Source organism: Typopeltis vanoorti, chromosome 3, assembly GCF_054136105.1.
Source record: "Typopeltis vanoorti isolate ZY-2024b chromosome 3, IOZ_Tvanoo_1.0, whole genome shotgun sequence".
In the NCBI taxonomy this organism is placed as follows: Eukaryota; Metazoa; Arthropoda; class Arachnida; order Uropygi; family Thelyphonidae; genus Typopeltis; species Typopeltis vanoorti.
The window spans coordinates 138,239,077-138,260,205 of NC_143551.1; the positions used below are offsets into that span (position 1 = coordinate 138,239,077).

A 21,129-nucleotide genomic window follows, 5' to 3' on the forward strand; every position below is an offset into this window, starting at 1 on the left:
CACACTTTTGCACTAAGCAGCGAAAAAAATCTTAAAGTTGTACTCAGAGGAGTCACAGAAGGCATCACCTCTGAGGAGATTGCAGCAGACCTCACCCAACACGGACTAACACCTATCAAGGTCAGCAGAATGACCCGATCAGACAAGCGACCAATGCCACTAGTCCTAGTGGAAGTCCCCAACACACAGAAACACATCTATGAAATAACCGCCGTCTGCGGTCTAAGAATAACCCCAGAACCACTAAGAAAGAGAGCATCAGCAGGGCAATGTCATCGCTGCCAAAAGTTTGGCCATGCACAAAAACTCTGCAAAGCTGAGTACAGATGCCTCAAATGTGGCGAAAAACACCCAACTATTACCTGTTCCAAACCAAGAACCACGCCAGCCACATGTGCCAACTGCGGTGGCCCCCATCCTGCCAACTATAAAGGATGCATTCATCATCCGAAAAACCGTGGGGCAACAAGACCCCCCCAATCACCTGCTCCGATTAGCACCCAAAGATCGCAGATTGAGACTGATCAAAGAAAACTAAACCAAACAAGTCAGGAAAGACCACAATTCCCCACCAAAACCTACGCAGAAGCAGCTCGCCCCAAGAATGCAGCACATACCACTCAGAAAACCTCCAACATAGCAGCAATTCTGACCTCCTCATTAGCCACTATGCTGCAAGAATTTAGCCAAACAAACCCACCGTCATCCTCAACGAAGAGATTCCTTCAAGGAACCCACTCCATACTAGCAGCTCTCAATGAACACAACTAAAATACAACCAAACTCACTCCTGATAACTGCCTGGAATGCCAATGGCCTCACCAACAAAACACTTGAGTTACAAGAGTTTGCACTCAGAAGAAACCCCGATATTATGCTGATTAGCGAGACTCACCTGAGACCTGCTAACAACCCCAAAATAAGGGGGTACACCATGTACAGAACAGACAGACTAGGTGCCAGAGGGGGAGGCACAGCCATCTACATCAAGCCCTACCTCAACCACAATACCATACCCAACCCACCAACCACCAACCTGGAGATTACCGGAGTAGAAGTACACACGAGAAATGCAGGAAGCATCAAGATATATGCAGCCTACAACCCACCAAGCAAACACCTATTAATATCAGATCTAGATTCCATCCTAGGCTCCACAGACCCCATTCTTATGGCAGGAGATTTGAATGCGAAGCACACTGCCTGGTACAGCTCCACAGTTAATACAAGTGGCCACACTCTACACAACTACACAGCAGCCAACTCAGCCACAGTTGTGGGACCTGTCGAGCCTACCCATCACAGCCCAATTGGCAGATCAGACGTGCTAGACATCATTATTTTAAAGAATATCAAATATCAGTACCAGCTGGAAACAGTAAATGAATTGTCATCAGATCATAATCCCCTAGTACTCAAACTAGGTACACTAGATCAATTCTCCCCACTACACTCATTCTTAGCATGGGACAAACTGTCCCATGTCCTACCAGAGCACATCGGCCCAGTACCTATCATACATAAAAAAGAAGAGATAGACACTGCAGTAAAAAGCTTAACAGACCAAATCAAGAAAGCAATTGCTTCAGTCACCAGAACTACACTCATCCATTCAACCAGCAGAATCCCAGAGGAGATTACCAACTTAATCAAGTCCAAAAATAAAGCCAGGAAGAGGTACCATAACACTAGAGCCCCACAAGACAAAACTATCCTAAATAACCTAAACAGAAAAGTAAGAGATGCACTACAAAATCATAGAAACCAGGAATGGGAAAAGAAGTTAACATCCCTAAACCAAGCTGATCATACTTTATGGAAATTTTTGAAGATCCTCCGTAGAAAAAATCAACCCTTACCCCCCATGCAGACCAAGCACGGAATAACACACATGGATAGAGACAAAGCTGATGCACTGGCTGACAGTCTGGAGGAGCAGTGCAGACCTGCATATGACAACCTGAATATTAGTCATATATATAATATTCATATGCAGGTCAGGCATACTTTAAAGCAAACAGAGAACTGCCCAGACCACATCACTCCTACCACCCCAACAGAAATATATAACATCATCAAGCATTTAAATTCAAAAAAAGCCCCAGGACCAGATGGAATCACCAATAAAATCATAAAAATTCTTCCCAGAAAGGCCATAATCCATATAGTCAACATAACAAATGCAATAATTAGACTACAACATTTTCCCATAGCCTGGAAAATTGCTGATATAACACCGATAAAAAAGCCTGGAAATGACCCACATCTTCCCCAAAGTTACAGGCCCATTAGTCTAATATCCAGCCTTGGCAAAATAGCAGAGAGAGTTATCCTTACCAGACTACAAGACGCCACAGAGAAACTTAAAATCATCCCTAATGAACAATTTGGTTTCCGGAAGGAGCACAGTACCACTCAACAAATACACCGCCTGGTAGAACACATCACAGTCGGCTTTAACTGGAACCAGCACACTGCAGCCGTTTTCTTGGATCTAGCAAAGGCATTTGACAAAGTATGGCACCAGGGCCTACTCTACAAGCTTATAAAAGCCAACATACCCATAAACATCATCAGACTGATCAAATCCTATCTCTCAGACAGATACATGCAAATAAAAATCAATGGAATTGTATCATCCAGAAGAAAAATTCTGGCAGGCGTACCCCAAGGCTCTCTTCTGGCCCCCCTACTCTTCTCAATCTATGTAGCTGATATCCCACAAAACCCAAGAACAACCATCACTGCCTTATATGCCGATGATACGGCAATATTGTCCAGATCTCTCAGTCCCAAGCTGGCAACCAAAAGACTACAGGATAGCATCTCCACTCTTGCAAAGTGGTTCTCAGATTGGAGGATTCAGGTCAATCCACACAAAAGCTCGGCGATGCTTTTCACCAGAAGAAAAGTACTCATCAGTGATGACATACAACTCTATGGGAAAAAGATTCCATGGCAAGCAGAAACCACATATCTGGGAGTTAGATTGGACAAAAGACTTAGATTCAACAGTCACATTAAACACATCTGCAGCAAGACAGCCAGAGCCATAGCACAGCTATACCCCATGATCAACCGCCGAAGTAAACTTCACACACAAAATAAACTACTAATATACAAGATGGTATTACGCCCGGTAATCACGTATGCCTCCCCAGCGTGGAGCCACACCTCACAGTCTAATATCCTAAAACTCCAGAGAATACAAAATAAATGCCTTCGGATGATCTTGGACGCACCGTGGTACGTCAGAAACGCACAGATCCATCGGGAGACCAAAATACCATACATAGCCCCCCTACTACACGACCTAGCAGAGAAGTATTTCACCAGAGCAATCACTCATCCTAACCCACTGATCAGTCAAGCTTCAGAATACGATGAGACAGTCTACAATAAGCACAAAAGACCGAAAACAATTCTACTCCCAGCTGATATCAACTAACTACACTGCCCACAAAGGGAGAGCATAAAGCTCAAAACTACCCCATTCACCTGTACACCAACCCAGACAAAGGGGAATATAAAAGCATATTTGCTTCGCCCATCCAGTCAGTAGCGTTGAGCGACATCTCAACCACAGCATCTTTGACCTCCAAAGAACTGTCCTTTTCTACTCAAGGCACTACTTCTTCACTTGTACCACACACACACACACACACCAAGCAGCATCAAATACCTCAGAGTACTTGATACTATCCAAGAGACCTATACAAGTAATCAGTCCTTATGGAACACCAACAGATTTCTTCTTTCTCTTTAATTCCATACCATGCCCTGCGCTGTTCTGTAACCTTTTATGTGCAGGATATACATATACAGTAAAACCCGTTTTTACGTTTTCCTGCCATTTTCTGTTGGTCCTGTCTTAAGACCTATTCTCACAATATGTTGTTTTCCTGCCATTAACAACTTTATGTGGACGTTATTTCCCGTGATTTGCGTTTTTTTTTTTCCCTCGGGTGACAATACCGATTTTTGAATCATTTTCTGCGGAAATCTGCGCATTTCTGTTCCCAGGTGTGTTGCTTTCGGCTGTAGTTTCGTTTCTGCCATCACAGTGGCTTACATGCTTGTAGCAGTGATGAGGATTACCACGATTTTTCAATCACAGTACGAATTGATAATGCAGAATTTCTGGTAAGTAATTTAGTGTGTGATAGTTGCGGTGGTGGATAATCCAAGTTAGTAAAATGGAGAAAAAAGACAGAAAATGTATTTCGGTAGAAGAAAAGATGGCAATTCTGCGATGTGCAGATTGGCATGCCGGAACACGTGTTCAATTAGCAAAAGATCTTGGTCTCTCCATGTCCACTTTGAACACAATAACAACAAACAGGTCAAGCATTGAATTCAATGCAAAGCAATCTGGTGTTATGTCAAAAAAAAAAACGAAAATATATCCGGACATCGACATACGATGAATTGGATAAACTTGTGGCAGAGTGGTTTGTTTCTACGAAAGAGTCAGGTATTCCAGTTGATGGTACTATACTCCAAGCAAAAGCCCTTGAATTTGCTGCAGGGTTGGGGATTAATGGTTTTACTGTGTCAAATAGATGGATTGATTGTTTCAAGACTCTTCACAATATTGTGTATAACCAAGTGTGTGGAGAAAGTAATAGTTTTGCAGGGGAAACTGTAAACCAGTGGAAACATGAACTAAAGACTATTATTCAGGACTACGAACCAAAAATTATTTTCAATGTTGATGAAAGTGGGCTCTTTTATAACATTCTGCCAAGTAAAACATTGTGTTTTAAAGGAGAAAAGTGTCACGGTGGAAAACTCAGCAAGCAGAGGGTGACTGTTTTGCTCATGGTCAATGCTGATGGATCAGAAAAATTACCTCCACTGGTAAGTGGTAAATTTAAAAAGCCAAGGTGTTTTAAGAACATGAACAATCTGCCTACTAAGTATGATGCCAATAGCACAGCATGGATGACCAGCAGCATGTTCACATCCATTATGCATGCTCTGGATGCTAAAATGAGTGCAAATCACCTGAAAATACTACTACTGCTAGACAAATGTCCTGCACACTCTGAAAATCTGCAGCTCAGAAACATTAGATTTCCCCCTAATTGTATAAGTGAGCTTCAGTCATTAGATCTGGGCATCATCCATGCATTTAAATGGAAATATACAAAAATGCTTCTTGAAAAACCTGTGTTTATGCATGATAATGGTTTGGACCTAAAACAAATGACATATCAATCCTTGATGGCATGCATTGTGGCCAAAACACGGTTGCATGTTACTTCTGAAACCATATCCAACTGTTTCCAGAAGGTAGGAGTTACGTTTGCAGAAAAGGAGGAACAACTACAGGAGGAAGAAGATATGTCGGAGCTCAACAACTGATATGTGATGGATGAGTCTTCCTCATTTCAAGACTATGTTGATGCTGGTGTGATCACATCAACTTGGTAAAGAAGAAGTGGTTGAAGAAGACTGTGATCAAGAACCTACCATCCCTACTAGTAAAGAAGCAATGGAAGCTATCTCTGTTTTGAGGCAGTATATTGCAAGTGCATCAGGAGACGATGTGGCATTTAATGCCTTACACACTGTGGAGAGGCAAGTGGAACTTATAAGAGTGCAGAAAAAGCAAAAACAATCAACAATTAAAGAATTTTTTAAATAGATAAATGTAAGTAATTGTAAATTCATTTATTTTCAGTTATTAAATTTTGTAATCTAGTATGTAGACTCACATACTAGCAGTATGTCATCTTTTAGCCTTTTTTTAATGATTTTTTACATTTCCTGCTATTTATACTTTTTTCCATCAGTCCCCTAAAAAGTAAAAAAAAAAAGGGGTTTTACTGTATATAGTTCTAAGCAGGATAAAATTGAGCATTACACTGCAAAAAGAAATAAGAATGAAAATTGTAAAAGAGTCAGATCCAGCAGTTTCAGATGTAAACTCCATCTGAAAAAAGAAAGAATTCAGAACATACTGAGAAAATAAAAAAAAAAATAAAAGTAGCCAAACAAAGTTAATATCATGAAAACATCAAAATTTTCTGGAGACTAATGAAAAAGCACAGAAATGGAGAAAGAGTATACCATAAAAGGAATCAAGGATGATAAAAGTGACAAAGGAACTGAAAGAAAAGGATGTTTGGAATGCATGGAAAAATTATTAAATGTTACAAATAATAGAAAAGCAGAAGGGCACAGAAAATTACAGAGGAACATGGAAAAAAGATTTACAAACATTCTTAGTGGCAAACCTAACATGGAAAATAGGAAATTAGAGAGGAACATGGCAAAAAGATTTACAAAGATTCTTAGTGACAAACCTAAGAAGCTATTTTCTGTAGAAAGGATTATACGTTGGTTGCACATGATTACTAAATAACTTAAGGAATTCACAATGTAAAGTGGAATATAAATCAAAATAAACTTTAATATATATTTCCTATATTTTGGCAACGTCACATTGCCATCTTCATGGGAACATAAGATTAAGAAACGTGCACGCAGGCACTAAAAACAGCAAATGAGGTTGAAGCTAGGAAACCACTCTTTTTCTTAAAGTCCTGATGGTGCCCCCAGACCAGACCAACAAAACAGGTGTTTCATGCTGGTCTGGTTGGCTGAGTGGTTAGCCTACTCGCTCTCCAACCAACAGGCTGTGTGCATGGATGCTTGTGATTAGGTGGGTAATAAATTCTACCATCCATATGATACTACCACCCTGCTTATTAGAGACCTGAAGTCACTAGAAAAAGTTCCATCATGTTTGGTCACTAGAGCAGAGTTCAAAGACTATGTAAAAATAATTTAAAAATACAATATATATATAAATAAAAACAGCAGAAATCCTTAGCCCAGCCATGATATACAAAATGTACTATAGGTTAAGAAATAAACTTTTCTGTTGGTTAATTAATGCTGTTAGTAATGCCTTAAAAGATCAAAATGTTAGATGCAACAGTAGTGGATTAACTGGAAAGAAAAAATATTGATAGGAAACTAGTAATACAGCAAATATAATATGAATGCTATCACAACATCCTAAAAACTTCTTGAAAAGATACATATCAGGAAATGATGCAATTTGCAGTGTTAAAATAAAGCAAAACACAATCATCACTACATATTTTGAATTTTAAAAAAAAAATCATATATATAAATTTGAAGCTTCTGTCAGTCATATACCTTCAATCATACTTAAGAACTTGAAGTTTTATGTTAAAAAGTTTTCTACTTCTTGTAGACCTTATCAGAATTAATGAAGAAACAAAGCTTATGTTTTATGCATTTTTTGGTAACACTGTCTATCAGTGTTATAAATAATTAAATAATAAAAAATAATACAGAATATAATAATGACTAACATCCTTGGAAAAAAATCCTTTGGATAAAATGAATACCATGTTATATCAAATGTTATAGATATAACATGAATAAGCATTTCAAAAATTTCTAGCTATATGTAGATTTTTAAGTAACAATAATTTTTTATATGCTTAGGAATCCGACTGTTGGGAAGGTTCAACTAAGACATTACTTGAAATGTATATTATGTGATCAAATTCCTGATATTATGACAGTACTACTGAAAGCGTTACACCATTGTGTGTATGTGTGTGTTATGATCCATCGAGTCGTTTCCGACTGCTGGCGACTCCACGAACAGACACTCTCCATTCCGATCTGTCCCTGACCATGTCTTTCAGAACCTCCAAGCGCACTCCATCCACCCATCTAATTCTTGGTCTTCCTCTTCTCCTGCTTCCATCAACTTTAGCAAGCATCCTCATCTTCTCCAGACTGTCATTTGCTCACATAATATGTCCGAAGTATGACCATTTTTGCTTGATGATCATAGCTTCAAGGGAGCAATCTGGCTTTATTCTGTCTATCACTGATTTATTGGTTTGCTTTGCAGTCCATGGTATTCTTAGTAAACGTCTCCAAACCCATAATTCAAATGCATCTATCTTCCTTCTTTCACTCTTCCTCAGGGTCCAACTTTCACATCTATACAGCACCACAGGGAATACCACTGCTTTCACGATTCTGATTTTATGTAGTGAGGTTAATATCTTTATCTTTAAAGATCTTGCTTAAATTTGTCATTGATTTTTTTCTGAGTAATAATTTTCTTCTAACTTCTTCGGTACAATAACCATCTTTATCAATTCGGGAACCTAGGAACACAAAATTGTTGACCGCTTCCATTTTCTCCCTATCTACTTCAAAATCATTAAGTTCACATGTTGCCATTACTAACATTCAATCAACAATTTTCCTCCAAATTAATCTGTTTTCTGTCAAGACTCCAACATTATCAGTTCTTATATTTCTATCTTCTAAGCCACTTTTTACTGTATCAACCCACCTACATCTTGGTCTTCTTGTGGGCTCTTTTCCTGACAACCTGGCAAAGAACACTTGTTTTGCTAATCGTTCCTCTCCTATTCTGTTTAAGTGATGATACAATCTAAGATCAGCAGGTTTCCTAATATCCTAATTTTTACTAAATAGTTTAAGGAAATTACAACATAGACTAGGATATACATTAAAATAAATTTTAATACACTTCCAATATTTCGGCAACATCACATTGCCATTTTCACAGGAACTTAAGAACAAGACACGTGCACGCAGGCACAACAAACAGTAAATGAGGAAGAAACAGGAAGCTATTCTTTCTCCTAAAGTCCTGATGGTGCCCCCTAGCAGGCAATGTTGGTATTCTTGGGCGATTGGGCTGAAGGTCTTCTGAAGTAGGCTTCCCAAATTTGAGGCAGTCTCATACAGCCAAATGTGTTGAGGTTTGGACTGTTTCTTAGGGCTGAGGCTGATTCCATGAAAAGCCTTTCATATTTGTATTTACTATGGTGTATTACCATGGCTTTCTTCCACCTTATTCTATGGCGTGTATCTAGCGCATGGTCTGCAAGAGCAGAGTGGCTGTATTGGTGAAACCAGATGTGGTCCTTGTGTTCTGAAATTCTGATATTAGCTGTCCTGCCTGTTTGGCCAAAGTAGGACAGCTTACAGCTGCAAGGGACCTAGTATACACCAGGTCTGGGGGGGAAGGTTGGTCTTTAGTAGAGCGGATAAGGGATGCCAATTTTTTATATGGTCTGTAACAAGAAGTTAAGTCATGTTTTTTTTTTTAGGATTTTTGTAATTTTGAACAGATAAGTTTAGCCCTGTTGTGTAGTGTCTTAATGACTCCATACTGTTGCAAGGAGGAGTAGTGGGATTATTGGTGAATGTATGTGCTTGTATGGGTGGGTTCTCTATAGACTGAGAAAACCAAGGTTCCATCAGGCTGGCAGGTGACTAGTGTGTTTAAGAAAGGAAGGCAGTTGCTTTTTTTCCTCTTCCAGGGTGAATTTGATTCTGGGGTGTTGGTTGTTTAAGTGTTAGGAAAGAGAGGAGTGTATCGGAGCCATGTGGCCAAATAGTGAACACATCATCAACATAGCGAAGCCAAATGGTTGGTTTTTGTTGTGCAGAGTTTAAGGCTTTCTCTTCAAAAGGCACCATATAAAAGTTGGTCAAGGGTGGGGAGAGTGGAGAACCTATGGCTGTCCCTTCTATTTGTTTGTAGAATTGTCCTTGCCAAACAAAATAGCCTGAGTTCATTGTGAACTGAAATAGGGCTGTGATATCGGGAGGAAATTTAGCTTGGATTAGCTCTAAGGATTCTTTGAGTTGGACATTTGTGAATAAGGAGGAGACATCAAAACTGACCATAATGTTAGTGTGTTTGAGTGTAAATTTTTATTTTAAATATGTTAATGCCACCTGATCACTCGCCTAATCTTTCTCAGAACTATCGCATCTGTAGTCTCCAGTCTTCACCAAGCATTTTATTTCTAACCCAGCAATCAGATCAATAAGTTAAAACTGGTTTGAAGACTGTCTTGTACACAGCTAATTTAATGTTTTGATTAATTCCTTTCTTATTCCATATAAATTTATTCAGTTGCCTTCCTACCACACCAGCTTTACTAATTCTGTTGTCTATTTTCATATTTAATTTGCCATTGTCACTAAAATTTGTGCCTAAATAGCTGAGATGTTTTACTTGTTCTACAGGTTCTCCATTCAGGATACAGTTGATAGTTTCAAAGTTTCTGCCTATTTTCATTGTCTTTCTATTGCTAATTTTCATGCAAAGTTTATTACAACAGTTATTTATTCAATTTATCAATTTTTTATATATATATATATATATATATATATATATATATATATCTTCTGTCTTCCTGCAACTCCTTAAATTCTAACTGCTGACTATATACTGTTTGATATAATATCCCATTTACACCATGCAGCTGCAATGTTTTGAAGAGCTTTCCCCTTGGCACATTGTCATATGCTTTCTCAATATCTATGAAGCTTAAATACAAATCCTTGTTATATTCCCATGATTTCTCAAACTATCTGTCTTAAAGTGAAAATCTGATCCTGACAACCTTTATTTGGTCTGAATACAGCTTGTTGCTCACCAGGCTTTCTGTCCACAAGACTTCTTAGCTGTTTCTCAAGTATACGTCCATAATCTTACCAGGAACACTCAATAGGGAAATATCTCTATAATTCTCGTATTCAGTTTTATTTTCCTTTTTATAGATGGGAACCATGAGAACTGCTCCAATCATCTGGAATTTGAAACTTTGACCGGGCCTTCTGAATTATGTAGTGCACTATAAAACTTTATACCACCACATCTTAGAATTTCTGCCATTGTGCTAACACTGCTTGTTTCATTTAGCAATTTTTCGAAGTAATTACTCCAGACATCTAGAATATCTTTATCTTTGGTTTTTTTATGTGACATTTATCATTTCTGATTCCTTTTACAATATGGGGGGGCATTCCTGTGTCCCCCCCCCCCTCCATGCCAACAGTGTTGCCCTGTGGTACATTGTTGGTGCTTCAGACAAAAGAAGTCCCAGAGATGAATCACAGGCAACATAAAGCTAATGTCTCAAACAAGGCGTCCAAAGGTTTCCAAGCGCCCTGGACTGCTTACAATAATGAGGAATACAAAACATAAAAAGTTCCATACCGGCTCGATCATTGCCCAGAATAACAAGGACCGCATTGCTTGTTTAGGTGGAGGGCAAGCTTCGAAAAATATGTTACAGTCCCCTAATCAACACTACCTCAAGATATGTTCCCTAAACATAGAAGGGCTATCTAAATCCAAAGCCAGAGTCATCGCCAAAATAGCCAAAGATAAAGCAATTGACGTCTTGGCTCTCCAGGAAACCCATGTGCCTGACACAGCCCTCATAAAGATCCCAGGACTAATTCTCGTGTCTTATAACTGCCATCTCAAGCATGGTCTAGACACCTACATCCAGCCTGGTCTCAAGGATATAACCCAAAGTGTTCCTGATACGGAATACTCCATAGATATTAAAGTTCAAAATATCACTACCTTCAATGTCTACAAACCTCCATCGCAATCCTGGCCCGATCAGATGGACTGGCCTCCACCTTGCCCTGCTATTTTTTTTGGCGACTTCAATTCTCATCACACCACGTGGGGCTATTCCTCTAACAACCGAGATGGTGATAATCTAGTTAACTGGATGGATACATATAACCTGTATTTGAATTATGATGCCAAGCAGGACGGCACTCTTTGCTCTGCCAGATGGAACAGAACCTACACCCCAGATCTGTGCATAGTCACTAAAGATTCCGAAGACCACCCTCTTCCATCAACCGGAACCATCCTCAACAGATTCCCTAATAGCCAACATCGTCCTACATTAATAGACATAAGAACACCAATCCCAGTCATCAGCGGAACACCAATTGTTAGAGGGAATCTCCACAGGTCCAACTAGACTGCATTTCAGAAACAAATCGATCAAACCATTAGAGCAATTCCACCCACTCCTAATTGCTATCCTAGATTTGTTAAGCTACTCAAATCTGCAGCAAAAGCCTCTATCCCTAGAGGCTACAGAAAACAAAATATCCCATGTTGGAGTAGAGAGAGTGAGAAACTCCTAGCCAAATATGAGGAAACTGAAGATCCAACTGTTGCTAAGGAGCTCATATCAGCCATGTATAAAAGCAGAAAGGAAAGATGGATCTCAACCATCAAAGAACTCGATTTTGTCACATCTAGTAGGAGAAGCTGGTCACTTCTGAGAAAATTAGGTGGAGCAGAGCCAACAACACACAAAACAACAGATATAACTCCTGATCAAATGGCTAACCATTTATTGAAAACCTCCAAGATTCATCCCAGCTCTACCAGGAAAATTGCTGTACAAGCTTCCATCAGACAAATCCTGAAGACGGAACCAGAGCTTTCTGAACTCGTACACCCATTATCTCAGGAAGAGGTACAAATAGCCTTTAAACTCACCAAGAATGGCAAAGCTGCAGGAGTGGATGGTATCCTCCCTGAGTTCTTAAAACATCTTAGTCAACATGGATGGCCGCCCTTTTCTCAGAAATTATCATGACTAGGAAACTTCCAAAAGCTGTGGCGGGAAGCCAAAATAATTGCTGTGCCCAAGTCAGGGAAAGATCCAAATGATGTGAAAAACCTACGACCTACTCCTTACTTTGTACCACCTTTAAGCTCTTTGAAAGAATTCTCCTTAAAAGAATTTTACCACTCATTGAAAGAGCATGCCCGACTGAATAAGCTGGCTTCAGGCCAGGAGAAGTTGCTGTGACCAGGTCATGGCCTGACAACTCAAATCTGGATTTAAGCTTCTTCCAGAAGAAACTTAAATCCAGAGCCACTTTCATTGACCTAACATCAGCTTATGATGCTGTCTGGATCAGGGGCCTCCTCCAAAAAACTAGGAAATATTGTTAAGTGCAAAAAAATTTTCCAACTTTTTGAATCTATTCTCTCACAGAAAGATCTGGGTCCATATTGGCAGAAAAAAGAGCAGGCCCAGATTCCTTCACAACGGTCTTCCTCGGGGCTCTGTGTTATCCCCTTTACTTTTTAACATCTACGTGTATGATCTACCTCATACCAGATCAAGCAAGTATATGTACGCTGATGACCTAGTGATCTTACATCAATCCACCTCCTTCGCCAACCTAGAATCAACCTTGAATACAGACCTGAACACCCTGAAAGAGTACGTCAAGCAGTGGTGCTTGAAGCCAAATCCAACAAAAACAGTGTCTCAGTATTTCACCTGTAAAATGTAGAGGCGAATCAACAACAACCTTTCTTTCTGTGGAAAAATAGTGGAACATGAGCCTCACCCAAAATACCTTGGAGTGAGCATGGACAGAAGCCTAACTATAAAAGGCACATCATTAACCTCTCCAATAAAATTGAAACAAGAAACAATATCACCTCAAGGCTTGCTGGAACAACCTGGGGTTGTGGTGCAGAAGTCCTAAGGTCGCCTGCACTAGCTCTCGCATTCTCTGCAGCAGAATATTGTGTCCCCTGTCTGGGAAAGAAGTGCACACACTAACATTATAGACACCCAGCTAAACTCTACCATGCACACAATTAGTGGGACAGTGAGAAGCACCCCTCTCTCCTGGCTGCCTGTCCTATCTAACATTGATCCACCAAACATACGGAGAAGACAAGCCTTGATTAAGGAATTTAATAAAGCAATGAGCAACCCACTCCTACCCCTGCACTAGACTCTCATAAATCCACCAAGTCTTCGCCTCAAATCTAGAAAGCCTCTCTGGTCCATGGACGAACTCTCTTCAGCTGTGCTGCCATCAATATCTGACATATGGAGAGAATACTGATCTAACAATCTCCCAACAAACGGCTTCCTGAGAAGACCCCTGTGCTCCACATCCTGGCTTTGATCTTCGTAGGAAGATTTGGTCATCGATAAACAGGATCAGAACTAATCAGGGCAGATGTGGCTACCTTCTACATAAATGGGGGCTGTTAGACCACCCTTATTGTGATTGTTCGCCCGTGGCTCAGACGATTACTCATATTGTGTATGACTGCCCAAGACGCCAATTTCACTGTGGTGGCCTACAGGACATCCACAGGATGAGGCCTTCGATTGGCTTTCCAGTCTGGACCTCAACCTGTAGTTGGTATGGTCGTGGCGGCGGTTATGGAAGAAACAGAAGATCACGGCCCCGTCTCACCACGAAGACGTTATTCTCGTAGTCACTCTCATAGGGGTTGTCCTCATCATAGTATCAGCAGAACTCCTCCTCATGTTAGAAGATGATAATGCAATGTGAAATGGGCCTCCTCTAATGGATCAAGTTTCTCACACAAGACACAACTTCTCTTTAATTAAACCTCGGATGCAGCTACATTTATGTTATGAAGTGTTGTGAGAACATGCAGCCTTGTCATGCTTGGTGCAGCAGGACGATAATTGCCCCTGGCTTGATTCTGACAAGTTACTTTTGCTTTATTTTAACAAAAAAGAAAGACTTAGAAAGCAAGTTGTGTCTTTTATGTAATGAACTTTTATATGTTAAAATTTTCATCATTTGTTTCTGGAAATTGTGATTGTACTTTTCACTTGCCAGTTTCATGTAGCCATAAGCATAAATAAAGAAACAAATTTACAATACATCCTTGATATTAATTTTCTATGTTCTTACCAAAGTCTTCTCATGACTTTTATTTAGCTAGTGCAAAACACTGCTTCACTTTCTTACATTTTTCTCTGTATTTTCTAGAGAGCACATGTCCTCAGCCGACTCTCCGCATTTCTGAAAAGACTGCATGGAAGTCTCCTCCCAGTTATACGGCTTTGACCATTAATCACCCCTCCTGCATTTTTGAGTGTTTATTTAATTTACCATTAATGTTCACATAAAGGATATTTTGAAAATTTCATGTTATCATGTAACACAAATTACCCATCATCCAATCCAAAAACTACAGATAATTACAAAATGTTAGAGAGAGAATCTCTATGGGCTGTTATAATTAGAAACAAACCTGGAGGTGCATTAGGTCCAGATGCGCCTCCTCCTTGTGGTCCACCTTGCGAAGAGGGATTATTTCCAGGTCCTGTACCTCCTGGTCCACCATAACCATCAGAACCTGGAGCATTAGAACCAGGTGGGCCAGATGGTGCTCCACCCATTGGACCACCATAACCACCATATCCACCATAGCCTGGTGCACCTGCAATTTTCAAAGACAATATTAATAACAAATATTTAAACTATTTAATTAATTAGGGCTAATGATTACAATCAGTAGTAGTTTGTATCCTGGCCATAAAATATTATTTACTCTATAAAATGCAAACACTGACTGCAATTCTTAAAATTATGAAAGTAATCAGTTTCTCCTACCTCTTCAGCTTATAGAATAGCAAATTTACAGTACTGTAATCACTGTCAACAATAAATTAGTCTTAAAATATGTAGGCATAAAATGATAAAATGTTCAATACAAGAACAACCAACATTTATGTATTTACAGCTGCATTTTGTGTTAAGAGAATAAATGTTTGGACCAAACATACCAAGATTTACATTTATCTCTTGATCCATTTGAAAAAGACACATGGCATACAAAACATCCTAATATAAAATTAATGAACAGGAAACCAGTCCACAAAGATTGCTTTTGTGCACAACAGTAATAACAAAACAAACACAGGACTACTTGCATAAGTAGTCCTGTGTATATTAAAACTAATATTCAATGCAACTTGTGATTGGCATGAACTCTAAAAATCTTAAACTTCAAGATAATTCAAAACATCTAAACAAATTCTAAAAGAAAAGAGAGAATCTGCAAAGAAAAAAATAAACTAAGAAATAGTTTGAATACATATTTCTCTAGAAGTCCAAGGACTGAAGCTATATAACTAACATAGGTCTATGTATCCCATATGGAATGCAGAGGAAAAATAAGGGATTTCAACTCAATGACTGTTCTCATGTACACTTCATTATTAAGCGTTTGGATGAGGTATACAAATTTAATGACATATAACTTAGCCTTAGTAAGGAGAAAAAGAGCTGCTTGGATAGCCTTCAACAAAATAAAATCAACAATTACCAACCAAAACATAGATATAGACATAAGAGCCCACCTTTTCAATAGTCACATCTTACCAGCATTAACTTATGGCAGTGAAACATGGAACACAACTTTAAAAGAAGAACAAAGCTTAATAACAACTCAACATGCAATAGAAAGAAGAATATGCAATATAAACAAAATAGACCACGTAAGACACACAGAAATCAGGAAGAAGTCTGGACTCACAGATATAATAAAAACAATCTACAACAGCAAAAGAAGATGGGCAGGACATCTCGCCAGAATGAGAGACAACAGATGGACAGTCAGAGTTACAAACTGGTATCCGAGAGATACCAAAAGTAAACCTGGAAGAGCAGCCTTAAGGTGAGAAGACCCAATGATTAAGAAAGTTGGAAGAAAATGGAGAAGAAAAGCCCAAGACAGGAATAGCTGGACTCTTTACGACCTGCAGTCATGGAGAAACCCTGAGTGAAACCACAGGTCCATCACGGTAAACTTAATCATTGGGTCTTCTCACCTTAAGGCTGGTCTTCCAGGTTTACTGAGAATAAGACAAAATAGAGAATAAGCAAAATAAATTTTATAATAATTTTTTTATGCAATATCAAAAAAGTTAAAACCTTTGCCCACAGGGAAAAAAAGCTAAGAAATATAGAGCAGATAAGTGCAACAGCATAATTTTAGAGATAAATTTTTAGATTAAAAATCTGCTCTGTAGAGAAGATGATTTAAAACATAAGGTCTTGATAAATACAACCAAAAGATTAAGATACTACATATATACATTCCCCCTACCTAATCAATTTCTAAGCTTGGTACATTACAAATACTGTTTCATTTCCACCGTCTGTTTGTAGTATGGTCATAATCAGTGATGAGCTATAGAAATTTTAAAAAAGGGCTCGCATCGTCTTAGTAAGGTTGAATTTATCAATTTCTAAGCTTGGTACATTACAAATACTGTTTCATTTCCACCGTCTGTTTGTAGTATGGTCATAATCAGTGATGAGCTATAGAAATTTTAAAAAAGGGCTTGCATCGTCGAGCAAAGAAAAAAAAAAAGCCGTATTTCACACAAAAACTTTTGTTAATACAGCTTGTGTACAAATTCCAATCAAAAAGTATGAGAGGACAATCAACCTCTAAAGGGTATCATCTTTAAACAAATATTTCATGATCTAAACATGAAATATTTGCACACAATCAACTGTGTTAATTTATCTTACATAAGAAAAACATTTTTTAACTATCAAAATATAATAAGAATGAAATTTTTTATAAACATTTGATTGGCTACTGGTTTTACCATATAATTGGCTACCAGAAGGGAGAAGAGTAAAGATAGCACATGTGCTTATTTTATTTTCAAACTTGGGTGCATTCATTATAGAGGAGTTGAAACAATAATTCCAAATAATCTATACACTGCCGAATAGACAAATTTTTGTTAGGTTACCGTATGAGTTTGACGCTTAACATGTTTCAAAAAAAATTTTTTTTGAAAAATTAAAAAAGTAAACAAGAATAAAGGGCTCGCAAATTTGAGAAAAATTTAACAAAGGGCTCGCGTGAGCCCTTTATAGCTCACCATTGGTCATAATACAAATGGTTTCATTCCAAGTTAGCATCATCATTAATAGCATTCACCTGGCTACATAATACAGATAAATACTGTTCAGATTCTTAATATTACATATGACAGAAGTACATCAAAATATTATAAGTAGGTAATTATAAGTAGGTAATTATTATATTGCAGTAATACTGCTATTACTGCAATATAATGATGCATGACAAATTAGGATAAATTATATATAATTATAGAGGCTCTACCATGTTAAAGAACTTGATCATCATCATCAAATTCCTGACATGTACCCTCAAGGGGTGTACAGGATACGATAGTACTACATGAAAAATTTACATGATTACTAACTTCCTATCTACAATTTTCCTCCAAATCAGTCTGTTACTTGTCAAGACTACAACATTATCAGATCTTATATTTCTAACGTCTAAGGCACTTTGTACCGTATCAATCCACCTATATCTTGGTCTTCCTCTGGGTCGTTTACCTGCCAACCTGGCAGAGAACGCTTGCTTTGCTAATCTTTCCTCGCCCATTCTGTTTAATGCCAATTCTTTAACCAATATACAAATGGTTAAAGAACTTACTTTAATTAAATAAAAAAAAATATATAAAAAAATAAAAAATAAAAAAAAACTCCATGATTTTTAAACCTTTCATCTTTATATCAAGGTCATCTCCAGGAACACACACACAGACACGGAAGCCTTACGGTGGCAGCCTCACCACTGAACTCACCCTGTGAAAGGCTGGTAGCCTATTAAGGTGAGATTACATTACTCGCAAAGCTCTGAAGAAGAAAATTAGGATGGATTTAATTGGAAACGACCCAGCTAAATGGACAGGGACTGCTCACTGAAAAATTAAAAACAGATAATTGGAATGTCTGTGGAATCACACAGACATTCCAAAAAAAAAAAAAAAAAAAAAAAAAAAATGATGGTATAACATGACAAAATTTCATGCCGGCTGGGGCATCTCCCGGTTAAACAAGGTCCCCGTTGTTTTCGCCAGGGAACCAGGGCGAACAGCGAAAAGTCAGCTACTGGAACAAATCTGAAAACAAACCCCAACGCAACATCACCAGAGTTAAAGATCGGTACTATCAACGTAAGAAGCCTGAATGGCAAAGAAATGGAGCTAGCTGAGGAATTAGATAAGTACCAGATCGACATAATAGGGGTGACTGAAACAAAAAAGACCAAAACTGGTGAGATCTTTCTAAGCAATAAATACAAAATGTTATATTCAGGCAACGACAATCAAGGAAAAGAAGGAGTAGCCATAGTATTCAACACAAAATACGAGGCTAATCTTCTTGAATGGCAGTCAGTCTCAAGTAGAGTAATGTGGGCAAATATGAGAATGGGGAACTTGACAATGAGACTTATTTGTGCCTATGGTCCCACAGAAGGTTCTACTAAGGTAGAAGTGGAGGAATTTTTTGACGCTCTAGAAAAAGCAACTGACACAATGAAAAAGGAAAAGTTGGTCCTTGTTGGTGATCTAAATACCAGAGTAGGAAATGATTGTGAGACATACAAAAATATTTTGGGAAAATTTGAAGAAAAGAGCAAAGCTAATAATAATGGCAAATATCTGTTGGATTTCTGCTCAGGACATGGACTGGTTATTACTAACACCATGTTCCAACATAAAAATGTGCACAAATTCACATGGAGAGAAGAGGCTAGGAATAAGAAAAGTCTCATTGGCTATGTTATTGTTGATAGTGATGTTTTCTCCCTGGTGCAGGACACCAGAGTGTACAGAGGATTTGAAATTGGAAGTGATCATTATTTAGTCTTGAGCAGGATAAAATTGAATTTCATATTGAAAAGAATGACATGTAAGAAAGTTTTAAAGCGAATAAAAGTTGGGCAGCTCTCAGATGTGAACTGTAGACTAAAATACAGAAAGATTATTGAAAAGAAAATGAAAGAGTTTGAGAACAGGAATCAAACCTTTGAGATTCAGTGGCAAACTCTGAAGAAAACATTGATTGATTCTGCCAGAGAGGCATGTGGTGAGGTTGTGTGCAAGGATAAAAAAATCAGAACTCCCTGGTGGACAAATATTCTGGAGGTTGTTGAAGAAGCTTAGGAATGGAGGAAAGAGTGCTGTAAAAGGAGTTAGAAATGATAAAGGTGACATGAAAACAGGAGAAAAAGATATCCTTGAAGTATGGAGTAATTACTTTAAAAAATTACTAAATGAAACAAGTAGTGATGACAGCACAGTGATAAAAAACACTGACCAGGCATGCAGTCAGGAATACATATCCATACTTGAAGTAGAAAAAGCCATCAAAGGCTTGAAATGTGGAAAGGCAGCAGGAGTAGATGATATTCGACCAGAAATGCTGAAGTATGGTGCTATAAAAGTCTTACAGTGGCTGCACTGCATAGTTCAGAAAGCCTGGACAGAGGGACGAATTCCCGATGATTGGAGTTGAGCTCTCACAGTACCAATATATAAAAAGGGAAATAAAACTGAATGTGAGAATTACAGAGGTATTTCCCTACTGAGTGTTCCTGGCAAGATCTATGCAAGTATACTTGAGAAACGGTTGAGAAGAATTGTGGAAGAAAAGCTTGGTGAAGAACAAGCTGGATTCAGGCCAAATAGAGGCTGTCAGGATCAGATCTTCACTTTACGACAAATAGTCGAGAAAGCATGGGAATATAACAAAGATCTGTATTTAAGTTTTGCCGATTTGGAAAAGGCATATGACAAGGTGCCAAGAGAGAAGCTATTCAATATGCTACAGTTATATGGTGTCAATGGGGCATTATATCAAGCAATATTTAGTCTTTATTTGAGTTGTAAGTCAGCAGTTAGAATTGAAGGAAGTACAGGAAGATGGTTTAATGTTAAATCTGGTGTGAGACAAGGATGTACATTATCCCCTCTGTTATTCATTATCTATATGGATCACATTATGAAGGAAAGTGGTATTAAACCTGATATCAAAATTGGAGATGTTAATGTCAGCTCTTTGCTTTATGAGGATGATATTATACTTCTAAATAAATCCGCTACAAGTCTGCAAGATTCTCTGACTAAATTGAATTGCTGTTGTAATAGATATCGTATGAAGGTCAGCAATAAAAAAGACAAAGACAATGAAAATAGGCAGAATCATTGAAAATGTCAACTGTGTTGTGAATGGAGAACCTGTGGAACAAGTAAAACATTTCAGCTACTTAGGCAGAATTTTTACTGAAGATGGTAAATTAAATATAGAAATAGACAACAGAATCAGCAAAGCTGGTATGGTGGGAAGTCAATTGAATAAATTCATATGGAATAAGAGAGAAATTAGTCGGAACACTAAATTAGCTGTATGCAAGACAGTGTTCAAACCAGTTTTAACTTATTGATCTGAGAGCTGGGTCAGAAGTAAAACACTTGACCAAAGACTAGAGACCGCAGCTATGAGAGTCCTGAGAAAGATTAGAGGCGTGAACAGATGGCATCAATGGCAATATCATATTAAAAATGAGGATATTTGGAAAGAACTTGAGATTGTCAGCATCCAGGAATGCATTAGCAG

General features: G+C 38.3%; 1 protein-coding gene across 1 annotated transcript in view; it reads right to left on the bottom strand.

Moving 5' to 3' along the window:
* Positions 1-21,129, bottom strand: part of LOC150108597 (uncharacterized) — a 186,253-nt gene that overhangs the window by 19,578 nt on the left and 145,546 nt on the right. The window contains exon 11 of the mRNA XM_090416046.1: positions 14,921-15,109. Coding sequence (XP_090272172.1) covers positions 14,921-15,109 — 189 coding nt within the window. The remainder of the gene's footprint in view (positions 1-14,920; positions 15,110-21,129) is intronic.